The sequence below is a fragment of the Grampus griseus genome (genome assembly GCF_964374135.1).
Source record: "Grampus griseus genome assembly, chromosome: 17".
Taxonomy (NCBI): domain Eukaryota; kingdom Metazoa; phylum Chordata; class Mammalia; order Artiodactyla; family Delphinidae; genus Grampus; species Grampus griseus.
Genome location: NC_139011.1, coordinates 8,534,294 through 8,547,249, shown reverse-complemented (window position 1 = coordinate 8,547,249; position 12,956 = coordinate 8,534,294). Strand labels below are relative to the sequence as shown.

The window sequence follows — 12,956 nt, the reverse complement described above, 5'->3', positions numbered from 1 at the left end:
TCGTATTTTAAGTGTATTTCATCCTTTAAAAATCGAAGAACTACTTTATCCAAGAGAACATCTAATTTAGGTACTCCTTCTATGTGCTATATTGTAATTGTATTAGCTTATTGATTCCCTTTTTCTCTCCCCTCCCTGCTGAATCTGAGTTTGTTGATTGTTATTTGTATTTGTAGCTTTATTCCTAGTTTAGTGTCTGACATACAGTGAATTAGAGACTCAGTGTTGAGTTAAATGAAATGAATGAGGAACTGTCAGTTTTTAAATTTATATAAATTAGAAATTTTATTGTCTTACCAATATAAACAAGAACAGGACTATTATTTAAAATACATAATTTGAATAATTTATTGGGTTAATTGCCGTTTTGATTTATACAGCACTTATTCAAATGATTAGTTAACTCTCAGAGTGAATTCTGATGGCTTTTGGGACGTTTGATAAAGTCTGGCCTTGCTCAGGGGGTTGTAACCTATCAATGAGTAGTTAACAGCCATGTCCTTTGGCTTAAGTGTAGGAGATTGTAGGCCATCAGTGTATCAAGGAATTTCCCTTATCATTTCCTCATGGTTGATGTTCTTTATCAATACAGGTAAAAATCTGGATGTATCAAACTAGGTGATAAATCAGATTGAGTTCTCTAAATTCAAATCATGTTTAATTGTTTTACTGTTACTGCATTGAATATAAAAGTATTTTTTTTAATCTATCAGACTGTAGTTCTGGCATAGCTGCATGCCCATCATTTCTTTCTTCCTTCCAAGGAGAGTGGGGCACCTATAGTTTTCAGTGTTAATAGATGATCTTGCCTTCCAGAGAATTTTTTTTTTTTATCATGGACCCCTTTGAAATCTGATTAAAGTTGGGAACCCCTCTCTCAAGAGAATACTCATACACATCTACACCAAAGTGTTTTTTTCATATAGCCTCAGGGGATCATGGTTTCCTGATCTAGCTGTCAGTCAGGATCTGCCCATGTAAAACAGTTAACACCATGAGCCAGTATAGTAATTCATCTGTAATGGTAATTCCCATTTTAGGTTTCTCACTTCTCTTTGTGTTTTGACAACACACAAGAGTTGATGTTACAGGAAACCAATACAGTATATTCAGTGTGTAGCTAACCTCTTTGGTCAGTATCTGGTTCTTATTGGGTTACAGGTTTAGTTCAGAATCCATAAATCTTTTTTTTTAAATTAATTAATTTATTTTTGGTTGTGTTGGGTCTTCGTTGCTGTGCAAGGGCTTTCTCTAGTTGTGGCGAGTGGGAGCTACTTTTCATCGCAGCGCATGGGCCTCTCACTATCGCGGCCTCTCTTGTTGCGGAGCACGGACTCCAGACGCGCAGGCTCAGTAGTTGTGGCGCACGGGCTTAGTTGCTCCGCGGCATGTGGGATCTTCCCAGACCAGGGCTCGAACCCGTGTCCCCTGCATTGGCAGGCAGACTCTCAACCACTGCGCCACTAGGGAAGCCCCAGAATCCATAAATCTTGATTCTCTGAACGATCTTGTGTAAATGGGAGGCACCAGTGACAGTGTTAAAATGCTGGTATTAGATGAGGCAATAAAGAGTTACAAGAGTTCAGAGAAGGTGAAAATTATTTTCGTTTTTGTTAATGGTCTTACTGTACTCTGTTGTTACAGTTGAACTTGACCATTGGAGGGTTTTGACCACACTGATTTAGAAAGAGTCCTAAGAAATCAATTGAGAGATTACAGTAGTAGAATTGCATGTATGAGAATTCTGTTAAATTCAGCAAGAATCATTGTAAAGACTTCTCAGTGTTTCTGAATGCTATTTGTTTCCATTAAACCTAATAAACAATTTAGGGTGGATTATTTTTCTTGCTAAGTTTGCTCAGAGTAAACTGTTCTCTAAGATTCAAGTGCAAAAGACATATGAGGGCAAGGTAGGCCCAGAGCAATGGAGGTAGTCTCTTAATTTCTATACAAGTAAATATCATTTAAACAGTGCAAGCATTTCAAAGTGGGATTATAATAGGGAAGACAGTGGCAATTTTATGGTATTTTGCAGTGACACGATAAGGAGTAATAGAGCTCTATGTAGAATTTTGGCGTTGAGGGATCATAGTCCTAGTGAGGTTGCCTTCTCTCCATCTCTTTCTTTGAGCCCTGGAGAGATGCCAACTATGTTTTTTTTTTTCTTTCTTTCTTCTTATCTCTAATTGTTTTAACTCTGAAACCCCAGTCTCCTACTTTTCAAATCTTTTCCCGCATCATTTATAAATGTTTGGGACTCAGTGTAATCACTATTCTTTACTCTTAACAGCTTTCCATGATTCATTCTTTAAAAAAAAAAGAAACAAAATATCATGATATCTACCAAATTCAGTAAGAAAAATCTTACATTCCATTCACACTCAGTTATGATAAAACATAAATTGTGCATCAAAATAATATTGCTGTCGTTCAAGATCTAGAGGCATTTGTGAATGCATTTGTTTGGAAGTATTTTTTATTCACTGTGTGTATCAAGGCATTATTACTATGGGCCATCTTGAACAAGGAAATCATTTCACTGTATAGAACTATATGTTAAATCGCCATTTTGTGCATTTTACGTGTATAGCAAAGATGTTGATGTTAGGATTTTTTTCTAAGGTGTAACTGATAACCAAATTAAGTACAGACTTTATGGGATTCCCTATTTGAATGTAATGAATGAAGGGTCATTTCAGTAGTTCACTGTTTCAGAGCCCTTTAGTTTGAACCTAGCTAACCAGTCCAGTCTGATGTCCCACTATTCTCCTTTACTCACCTTAACTGCTTACCATGTAGCCTAGCCAAAGGGAACTGTTTCCTTGAAGTGCCCCTCCAATCTCTGATCCTGAGGTCCATGAGGACAGAAACGACAGTCTACTTGTCTGAATCTTCCTTGTCTGGTCGATTGCTTAACTCTGAGTCACATGATGGTTTTAAGTAAATGAACATTGATTGAATAAATGAGCAATGCTTTATGTATACACTTTACCTTCGTACCATGTTCATTAGGTCTAAATCCTTAAAGTTCCCCACCAAGACCAACATAATGTCTCCCAAGAACCTTCAGTGAATGCTCCAATTTTCTCTGAACAATTAATTATAGCATCTTATGTTGAATTTTTGAAAAGTCAACTATACATCAATGAAAAAAATAAAGTATATTCAAATTACAAAAAAAAATATAGTGGCAGAGAGAAATCATAGTCAAAATTAGCATGAAGTTAGTATCCCACTGCTCACTATCTTCAGGAAGAACTAACTAAATTTGTTAGGAAATCTGTTAATGAGAGAATCAACTCTGGCAAGAATTTTTGTTTTCTTTTTAGATACCTTTGCTGTAATGTTGTCATTAACCTCATGCTATGTCAAAAGCATAACATCTGGGCCCCTACCAAATAATTGTTATTATATGTCCACCTCAATATTCATGGTTTTTCAGAAATAAAAGCTTGATATACAAAGGAGAAAAAAAATGTTATATATACTTACCAGTTTACCATGTATGGTATAATTACTTTGATACAGGCCTTATCCCATTTATCCTGTAGGCTTTTTGTGCCAGTTAGCTTTGACTTTGAATACTCTTACCATGTGTATCCTTGGACAGTCTTCATCTGTTAAATGGTGACTGTGTTATCTGTACCTTGGATGGTTACCAGGATCTAATGAGATAAGGCATATAAAAATCAGCTGATGCTCAGTAAAGAAAGAACATAGGGCCTGACGGATTTATGACTCTGTCAATATTCTGCTGCTCTCTCTTCATCTAACACTAAGCTAAGCTCCTTGAAGAGAAGAGTTAATTATGTTTCCTTTTAACCTACCATTTAATTGTGTACATTTAGAATTTGAAGGAACTTATGGAATAAACTTTCAATTTTTTTTCAAAATCAGAAAGATGTGATAATAAACACATAAATTAGAAACTTAGAACTGATAGAACATCTGTTTATAGTAGTTAAGTGGCTAGTGAATGTTGAAAAATAAACTAAAGGACAGCCGTATCTCTGAGCTTCCCTTAATGCTACTGACATTTTTTATGTTTTAAAAACCAAAGCAGCAAAAACAAAGCAACACTGCAAAAGACAAGCATTACAGCACTGATTCTAAGTGAGTGGAATCGGCATATCCACCTCAGGGAGTATATTAATCCCCTAGGTTTTCTTGTTTTCATGCTTTTCTTGGACAGAACGTTTCCTTACCCACACCTATTCCCTCAAAAAGTCTTAAGATCTAACATAAGGTTATAATTGGGTCGACAGCCTTCTTAGTTCTGAAGAAATGTGCAGATTTTCTTTCTTTAACGTCACTTCTTATTCATGCCGAGCATTCCCTGAGTAGCCAGTGTGTCTGTCACTGTGAGGATGCTGGGGGTACAAAGGTGGCCATGACTCAGTCCCCGAAACTCACAGGCCAGAGTAGTTGCTAACATCATGTTCCTTAGACCTCTACTCTCTCAGGAAACGTTCATAAATACTTTGTGATGAAAGAGTGACATGGTTTGATAATAGTGCATGCTTTATTTCTGTCTTATTGGCAGGACCAAGAAGTCTTTCAGTAAAGAAAACGGTTTATTTAATCCAGTATTTTCCTAGCTTATTTGACCACGGGACCCTTTTTTTGTGTCACACGTATTAATGTCTCAAGGGCTGTAAATGCTCCGCAGCACACAGTTTAGGAACGTGCACAGAGATGATTACGATGAGACGGGTGCAAGTGAGAGCACCAGGGGGCGGGGAGCTGGGGAAATCTTCACACAAGTGACTACATGTTAAACCAAGTCTTGAATGATGAGCGTACAGAGGAAGGGAAGGGCAGCTTAGGTCCAGGCAGAAAGAACAGAAGGTACAAAAGCACAGACGTTTGACAGTGCATTGTTGTGTTTGAGGAAACTCCAAACAGTTCAGTTCCTTAGACTGAAGTAAGGAAAGAAGCTATACCAGGAACAATTCAGGGCTCTGGAGACGCATAAAAGGCCTTGAACAGCATGAGGGATATGTGAAGCAGGTAGTAGTCGGTGCCTAGATTTCAAAGTTATGTGAGGTCTGTTGTGCTTTATATTTAAATTTATGTTAACAATATAAATTTACATTTATTCCACAGGGAAAATAAAAAATTGAGATTTATCAAAACCCAGCAAAAGTATGAGATAAACTCTATGGCTGAATCATCTACCATGTGCTGCTGTTGAATTCTGATGAGTCACTGTGAACATTTAATACAGTACATTAGGAATGAATAGGCCTATATATATATATTTTTTTTTGAAGAGGGCTTGTTTGTGTTAAAAGTTTCAAGTTAACTAATTTTTATTTTGGAATTCATCATGAGAGAATCAGCACACATGAAGACAGAACAATGTGATATTATTTTTATATTTTTAAATTGAAGGTTTGAGCTTTCCCTACCATCATTGATGCTCATTATAAAATATTGGAAAGTGTAGAAAAACAGAAAAGGGAAAGTACTTTTTTTTGCCATATAGAGATAAATGTACATGTTGATATTTTTTGCTAGACAAATTTATTTTCTATACTTATAATTCTAGTGAACATAGTACTACTTTTTTACATTTTCCTACATTATAAATCGTTTGTAAGCATTACATTTAAAGTCTATATAATATTCCATTCAGTGGATATACCATTGTTTGTATAGTTATAGACAGTCTTCAGTTTTCTTAATCATATGATTTCTGCTTTCTGTTATTATAAATGTTTTGTGTATATAGTTCCAGAATTGGAATTATTTGGTCAAAAAGGAGGGATATGTTTAAGGCACTTGATACATGTTATCAAATTATTTCCCAAGACAGCACAATTTATATTCTAAATTATATAATTTATATTTCCACTGGGAGTGTATCAGACTATTTCATTAGGTCTTAAGAACAGTCATTAAAAAGAAAAGACAAAGAATAAAGCAAACTTTGTTGGTCAGTAGTTTAAAAATATGGATCCATATTGTTTTGTTTATGGTTGTAATAGTAAGCAGTATTTCAGTTAATACTTTGTATAAACAAATGTAAGAATTTTCTTTTGATATGAAGGCTCTTTTTATTTTTGAGGTATCCATCACGAATTGAAAAAATCGACTATGAGGAGGGCAAGATGTTGGTCCATTTTGAGCGCTGGAGTCATCGTTATGATGAGTGGATTTACTGGGATAGCAATAGGTTGAGACCCCTTGAGAGACCTGCATTAAGAAAAGAAGGGCTAAAAGACGAGGAAGACTTCTTTGTAAGTAGCAAGCTTTTCTGTTTGCCAGATGTGTAATGATGTATTTTTAAAAGGAATTCTGTTAAATTTTACAAAAGCTTGTTTTTTATTAAGGAAGTGCTTATTTATTATACATGGTATTGATCTTGAAAGTTGTTTAAAATAGGATTTTAAAGCCGGAGAAGAAGTTCTGGCTCGTTGGACAGACTGTCGCTATTACCCTGCCAAGATTGAGGCGATTAACAAAGAAGGTATGTGTTTGGAATGATCTGAGAATTAAAATGGGATTTATAGTAAAATTTAACTATAGTTCTAATTTTAATTAATGTATGAAATTGTTACATATAGCTGTTGCTTCTCTTTGTTTTATACTTTACCTAATGAATCTTCTAATAATACTCTTTTTTAGGGGCATCCAGTATGTTATATATTGTATACAATAAGATGATACATAATATACTGCCTAAATAGACTGTTTAAATTAATAGAGGTAAATAGTTGCTTAAAATCTTTCAGCTTTCAGTTGACAGGCTTATATTATATGCATTTTATTTCTACTTCTCTGTTTCCAGTTTGTTGGCTAAGTTATTTTATGAAGATCTCAACCTGAGTGCTAAAGATATAGGAAAATTCAAATCAGTTCAACTTGGAAGTGAAACAGTACAGTTTTCTGAGGAAAGAGTATAGAACTTATCAATTGAGGATTTCCTTTATTGAATTTTTCTCCCTGCTCTTTTTTTCTTGATTTCTGTAGATAATTGAGAATTAAATAGCCTTTTGTGGTATCTAATATTACTACTGAGCAAAAGTTACTGAACTTATCAGAAATGTTGAAAGTACCACAGAAATCAGGTGTGTTAGTGTGGCATAAAATGAGAGAACCTGTTGGACAGGTGATGAATTTTAAAAATTGTAGATTAATTTAGAAAGGCATTAATTTAGAAAGGCATTAAATTATTATTGGAAATATACTTAAATATTTTATTTTTTAAATTGTTTAAAATCTCATTTAAAACAGTCGTGAAATACTTCTAAGCATATTTTCCAAAATACATTAGTTTTCTATTAGTTATTTCTTAAACTCAACCACTCATTCATTCTTTTTACTAAAGAAACACATTGAGGGAATTCCCAGGTAGTCCAGTGGTTAGGACTCAGCACTTTCACTGCCGAGGGCCTGGGTTCAATCCCTGGTCGGGGAACTAAGATCCCACAAGCCACATGGCATGGCCGAAAAAAAAAAAAAGAAAAAAACACATTGAGTGACAACTTCTTTGCAAGAAGGGCATTTAACCTAAGTAAGGGGATACGTACTTTAAACTGTATCTTGAAAGCCACACAAGTTATCTAGAAAAGGACGGATGAAAAGGTTTTTCTGTCAGAAGAAATGGTGTATGCAAAAGAATAGTAGAAAGGCATGCCATTTTTAAGGAACTGCAAATCTTTGATGTGACTGGAATGAAGGATTCCTTTAAAGGTTGTAGAATAGCAGAAGAGGTGGGAGAGAGAAGCAAGGATCGGCATGTGAAGTATCCTGTAGTCTTCCTAAAGAATTTGAATTTTACTTGGAGGTGATGGGAAGCATGGAAGGGATTTAAGCTGAGAATTTAAACTAACAAAAAATGAGAAAAATTGAGGTAAGAGAAGATAGAAGAGGAAAACATTTAAAAAGACATATATTTAAAAATGTTAGGTGTAAAAAAGTAAATCGTAGTTGTCTAGCTAGAAATGATAATGTAACTTTACAAAAGCCAAGGTCCAATTTATTGGTTTACCTAATTGAAATAACAAATATGGCTATGAGTTCATTACTGGTCACCTGAGGGACATCTCAGTTATTAAGTTTGCAGGTTACTTCATTTCTAGTGGGGCCTTTAAATCACTGTTCACTTAATACTTCTGGAGAGCTGTGTTATGGAGCTCTTATTCCCGTGTCTTAACTCACACTGGCTCCCCAAGTGTCTAGTCCAGAGCCCAGCACAGAGTAGGCAGTCAGTAACAATTTTTGGAAGGAAAAGAAGTATTGAATCAGTTTCGTAGGTTAATAGGATCTACCCAAAATGGAACAAAGTGAAGCAAAATTAAACAATGCTCTCTCATCATTAGGAGAGATTTCTTTAAATGTGTGAGCTTTGGGACCTTTCTTCCATGCTTAAAGCTTCTTTTACCAGTATATGCGTACACACATACAACATGCACAAAAACAAACCACCTTCATTTTTTATTCTATTCTGTTTGTTCATGGGCATGTTATATAGAAATTTAAGCTTACATCAGTGGAAGAGTGATGTTACTGATTGCAGCCTCTGCCATTTCAGCAGTAGTTTTGAGTAAGCCCTTAGTGAAATATTGGCAGATATAACTTGTTTTTAAAAAATTTCCATGGGAAGTATTAATTTGGTCATTTTTCTGTATGTCCCACATGGTGGATGAGCCTCCCCCGCCGCCTGCCACTATCCCCCCGCCCCCCCTGAAAAAAAAAGAAAGAAAAAGGAAACCCTCAAAGAGTTTTCTGTTCACTACAAAAGCTAAACAAAACTAACAAATGTGAACATTTAGGTATATGTAGTATGTCTTAGAGAAGTTGAAGAGAAGGGGCAAATCAGTGTAGATTGGAGTGGTCAGGGAAGTTTTCATATTATGTGTGGGATTTGAAGAGCTGACCCTTGAAGAGTGGGCTGGAGTTAGGAAGGAGGACGGCATCACAGCAGCTGAAGCAGTGTGAGCAATGGCAGGGAGGGATGAATGCACGGTCTGCGTAGTGAAGAGCCTGCTGCTGTCGGCAGTGCCCTGTGAAGAAGGAGAGGAGGACAGGGGCAAGCATGTTGGGGTGTAAGGGGTTCGTGTGGTTTGGCATTCTCACAGTCTTCCCAGATTCTTCACATTCTTGCTATTTAGTTCATCAGTTGTTTTCATAACTTGGGTTTAGATCTTTATATCTGTGATTTGTACATTATGCTAATTATAGAAAGGTATGAAATCAATGGTGTTATTCAAATTACAAAGAAAAGAAAAATCCTTGTGCGTAGATTTATTGGCTTTGGCGCCAATTGTTTATACCTCTTTTGTAAAGGTCAAGTATCTGTTTACTTGAAGTGGCACTCTGCCCTCATTTGTATAGGAAATGATAGAAAAACATTGGAATTTCCATAAGTATAAAATCTACGTAACTGATATATTTTCTGATAGTACTGTAAAAGACTTGAAAGCATGGAGTCTGTAACAAAAAGTGAATATGCTTTGAAATAGCCATGTAAACAGAATATTGAGTCCTAAAAGCAGAATCGTTCAGTGGGAAAGACAGGGGAATCAGGGTTTTTAGTTAATGGCTGGGCTGCTGCTTAGCTGTCATTGGATGCAGCGTTTCGCCTCCCTGGAAGTCAGTGTTCTTATCTGCACAGGAAGACTGGTATGCAGATGATATGTATATTTTCTAGCTGAAAAGCCTGTGAATCTATAATTCTTCTTTGCCAGTTAATTAATCTTGCAAAGGAATAATCCTTTCCTGAGAAAATGATTTTTTCCCTATAGCAGATCTTTCTCTCCATTATTTAGAAGCTTTCAAAGAGAACAAATGATGATTCTTAGAAATATTATACATTTTTATAATTAATGATTTTATTTTCTTCAGGTATAACATACCTGATATGTTATTTAAACATATACCTAAATTGTTATAAAATCCTCCAGTTTAAAATTGTTTAAAATCCTCCAGTAAAAATCAAAATTACATGCAACTAACTTATCAAGATTTAATTCGTGTACTTTATAAGGGAAGTCAAAGTTATTTTTACAGGGAAAGAGACAATAAACTCAGTAAACTTGGTGGGGTCCTTAGCAGGGGTGTGTCTTTGCAGTTACTGCAATCATAGGGTGTTTATTTCTGTCAGGGCATTACTTGTTCTATATCATGTGTTGCTGTAAGGTTGAATTGTATTTTCTAATGATGCTGACTCACTCCCATTTCAGGAACTTTCACAGTTCAGTTTTATGATGGAGTTATTCGTTGTTTAAAGAGAATGCACATTAAAGCCATGCCCGAGGATGCTAAGGGGCAGGTAAGAGTGTTCAGCATTCCTAGCTACCCGCAGGGATGTTTTCTTGAATGGTGACTGATCAAAATATATATATACAGACATATATATATTTTAAAGTGAACTAATTGTAGGATTATGTGCTGATAGCCCCAAATAGCAGCAAGAAAGAGAAGCTTAGAATGTAAAATAAATTATACACTTGATTTTTGCTTCTTTGGTTTTAGACCTGCTAAAGTTATAGGTCACTAGTTTCTGTTCCAGGTGAAATCCCAGCATCCACTAAGCTGGTGTTGTCCTATCGACCCAGCTGGATCGTGTAACCAGTCTATGGGAAGTGAGGTAAGTGCCTTTTTTTAATTTTGTTTTGTTTTTCCTGGTATATAGTATCATTTAGAAAGTTAATTTTTAATATAAAATTTTATATTGAGTTTCTTATCTTCTTCTTTTCTTCTATAAATCATAGTCGTTAATCTTCTTTCAAAAGGCGCTTACCTGACACTCTGTAGGCTGTTTCAGGTAGGGCTTTCTGAGTTATATGTTGTAAGCAGTGTATTACATGCTTTGTCACTGCTCAAAGCAAGAATGAACGGTAAGCATTTGAAGGAGAATCTGGGATGAAGTTAAAACCATAATTCCATTATGGTTGATTATGTTTCCTGAAATACTGGAAAGAAAAGGTGCCGGTAGAAATTTAAAATATTTTCTTTTATGTTCTGCTGTTATTTGGGATTTTCAGCACCTGGACCTACAATTAATTTTAAGAAATTGAAAGTGATCTATAAAAATGTCTAATATGGAAATATGCTACATATTTATTGCATAACATGCAGTAAAAAATATCATCCTGAACTGTGTTGAAATCACATGGTCAGTTCCAGTCAAGTGTATATATTTAGTAGTCTAGAACGTAGACTATCACAGTTAAAAAAATTATTTTTGATGTTTTCTGAGAAGTGCGTGAGTGTTTTAAGTGATGTGGTTTTCAAAAATATAATTTTGAAATCATCAGCTAGCAGAGTTTTTTTTTCCCCCAATTAATGTGGAAATGCCATTTAAAATGGAAATGCTTTTGATTGTGAAATTGCTTTGTGTCTTCCTACTTGTATGTATAAATAAAATGTTCTCTTAAGCATTCAGTGGTGTGATTCCTTGGTTACTGCATGGAAAGATTGATTTAAACATTGGGAAGTTAGTACCTGTTTAATTAAAATTCTCATTTTTTTTTTTTTTTTTGCTTTAAAAATATTATTTTGTCATTCTAGTCATTCGAATGTTTATGAGATGGCACTAACCTTGAAACTTTATTTTTTCCAAAGAGACATTGAGCCAGTTTGGTTCGTGGTAAAATAATAAGTTGTAAAAATTAATTTTTTGGATGTATTGGATGTTTATTTTTAATTAGTATTCTAGTCACACCATGATGTAGTTAACATTAAAATCAATGTCAAGTACAAACTTGAGAAGAAAATATTAGTAGTATATTTCCTTTAATTTTACATTTTCTTCATAATTTTTAATTACGAGCATATTCAAAACATTTGTAGAATTGTTTTTTATAAAATGTTCTTATTTTTTGAATGTCTTAATAAACCAGGTGTTTGGGCCGTGCTAAGAGAATCCCACTTTGCATATTATCATCTAAATTTTGAGTCCTTTGAGAATTCCTTTATAAAACTATACAGTAAAATTTCTTTTATTAAACCAGCAAAGGATAAGGAATCAAATAAATGCAGTGTGGAAATGTTCTTCTTTAAACTTTCTGTAGCTTCTTCTCACCTATTTTTCTTCTTGAGAGTGAGCTGATATAAAATTTACACTGTAACTCACTAGTGTTAAAGATTGGCTCATAAGATCCTTTACCATTTTTAGAACATTTTTTGTATGCATTGTTTCATTGGATTCTTATAGCAAATCCTTTGACATAGGTATAGCTGATATTTCTGTTTCACAGTTGAGGAATTCAGAATTTAGAGAATGACTTACCTAAAATTTCACTCAACCATAGTGTGCAGAGTGACTGAACTCATACCCGATTTCATTATAGTGTTCATTATAGTGCAGTGCTCTGTGTTATCTACAGGAAACTTTGAAACATCTTTAGTTCTCATTCATGGAAGGATCACACCAGTTATTTATTTATTTCAAAGATTTTTTTGGATGTGGACCATTTTTAAAGTCTTTATTGAATTTGTTACAATAGTGCCTCTGTTTTATGTTTTGGTTTTTTGGCCCCGAGGCATGTGGGATCTTAGCTCCCGACCAGGGATCAAACCCACACCCCCTGCATTGGAAGGCAAAGGCTTAACCACTGGACCGCCAGAGTCCCTACACGAGTTCTTTTTGATAGTGAATCTTTCCAATTAAAAAATGGAAGAACAAAATAATGGGAGAATTCTTTAATCACGCAACTGCAGCGATTCCCATGATTAACAAGTCATGTGATCAAGAACTGTTTTATCTAATTTCACTTTCAAAGAGTACAGCATGAATCTCTTTCTTCTAGTTTTCTCTTTATTGGAGAGAGAAAACAACTGGGCATGGAATTTATCCCCGGCATCTTTTAGCATTTCTCTTAACAACTTAAAATTTTCCTTGCAATGTGGAACCCAGAATTAAATGCCCTGTTCTTAATAAGACTGCAAACATATGATCTCTGCTGAATTATCACTTGCCTTTGCTTGCCTGTTGTACTTACTCC

At 34.9% G+C, this 12,956-nt stretch overlaps 1 protein-coding gene across 5 annotated transcripts in view; it reads left to right on the top strand.

Moving 5' to 3' along the window:
• PHF20L1 (PHD finger protein 20 like 1) overlaps window positions 1-12,956 on the top strand; it is a 78,874-nt gene that overhangs the window by 11,961 nt on the left and 53,957 nt on the right. For 4 of the 5 annotated variants that reach the window (XM_082674432.1, XM_082674430.1, XM_082674431.1 and 1 more), the window contains 3 exons: window positions 6,071-6,242; window positions 6,388-6,472; window positions 10,191-10,279. In XM_082674432.1, coding sequence (XP_082530558.1) covers window positions 6,071-6,242; window positions 6,388-6,472; window positions 10,191-10,279 — 346 coding nt within the window. Of the gene's footprint in view, window positions 1-6,070; window positions 6,243-6,387; window positions 6,473-10,190; window positions 10,280-10,507; window positions 10,598-12,956 lie in introns of all 5 variants that reach the window. The other variant, XM_082674434.1, reaches the window with a different exon arrangement.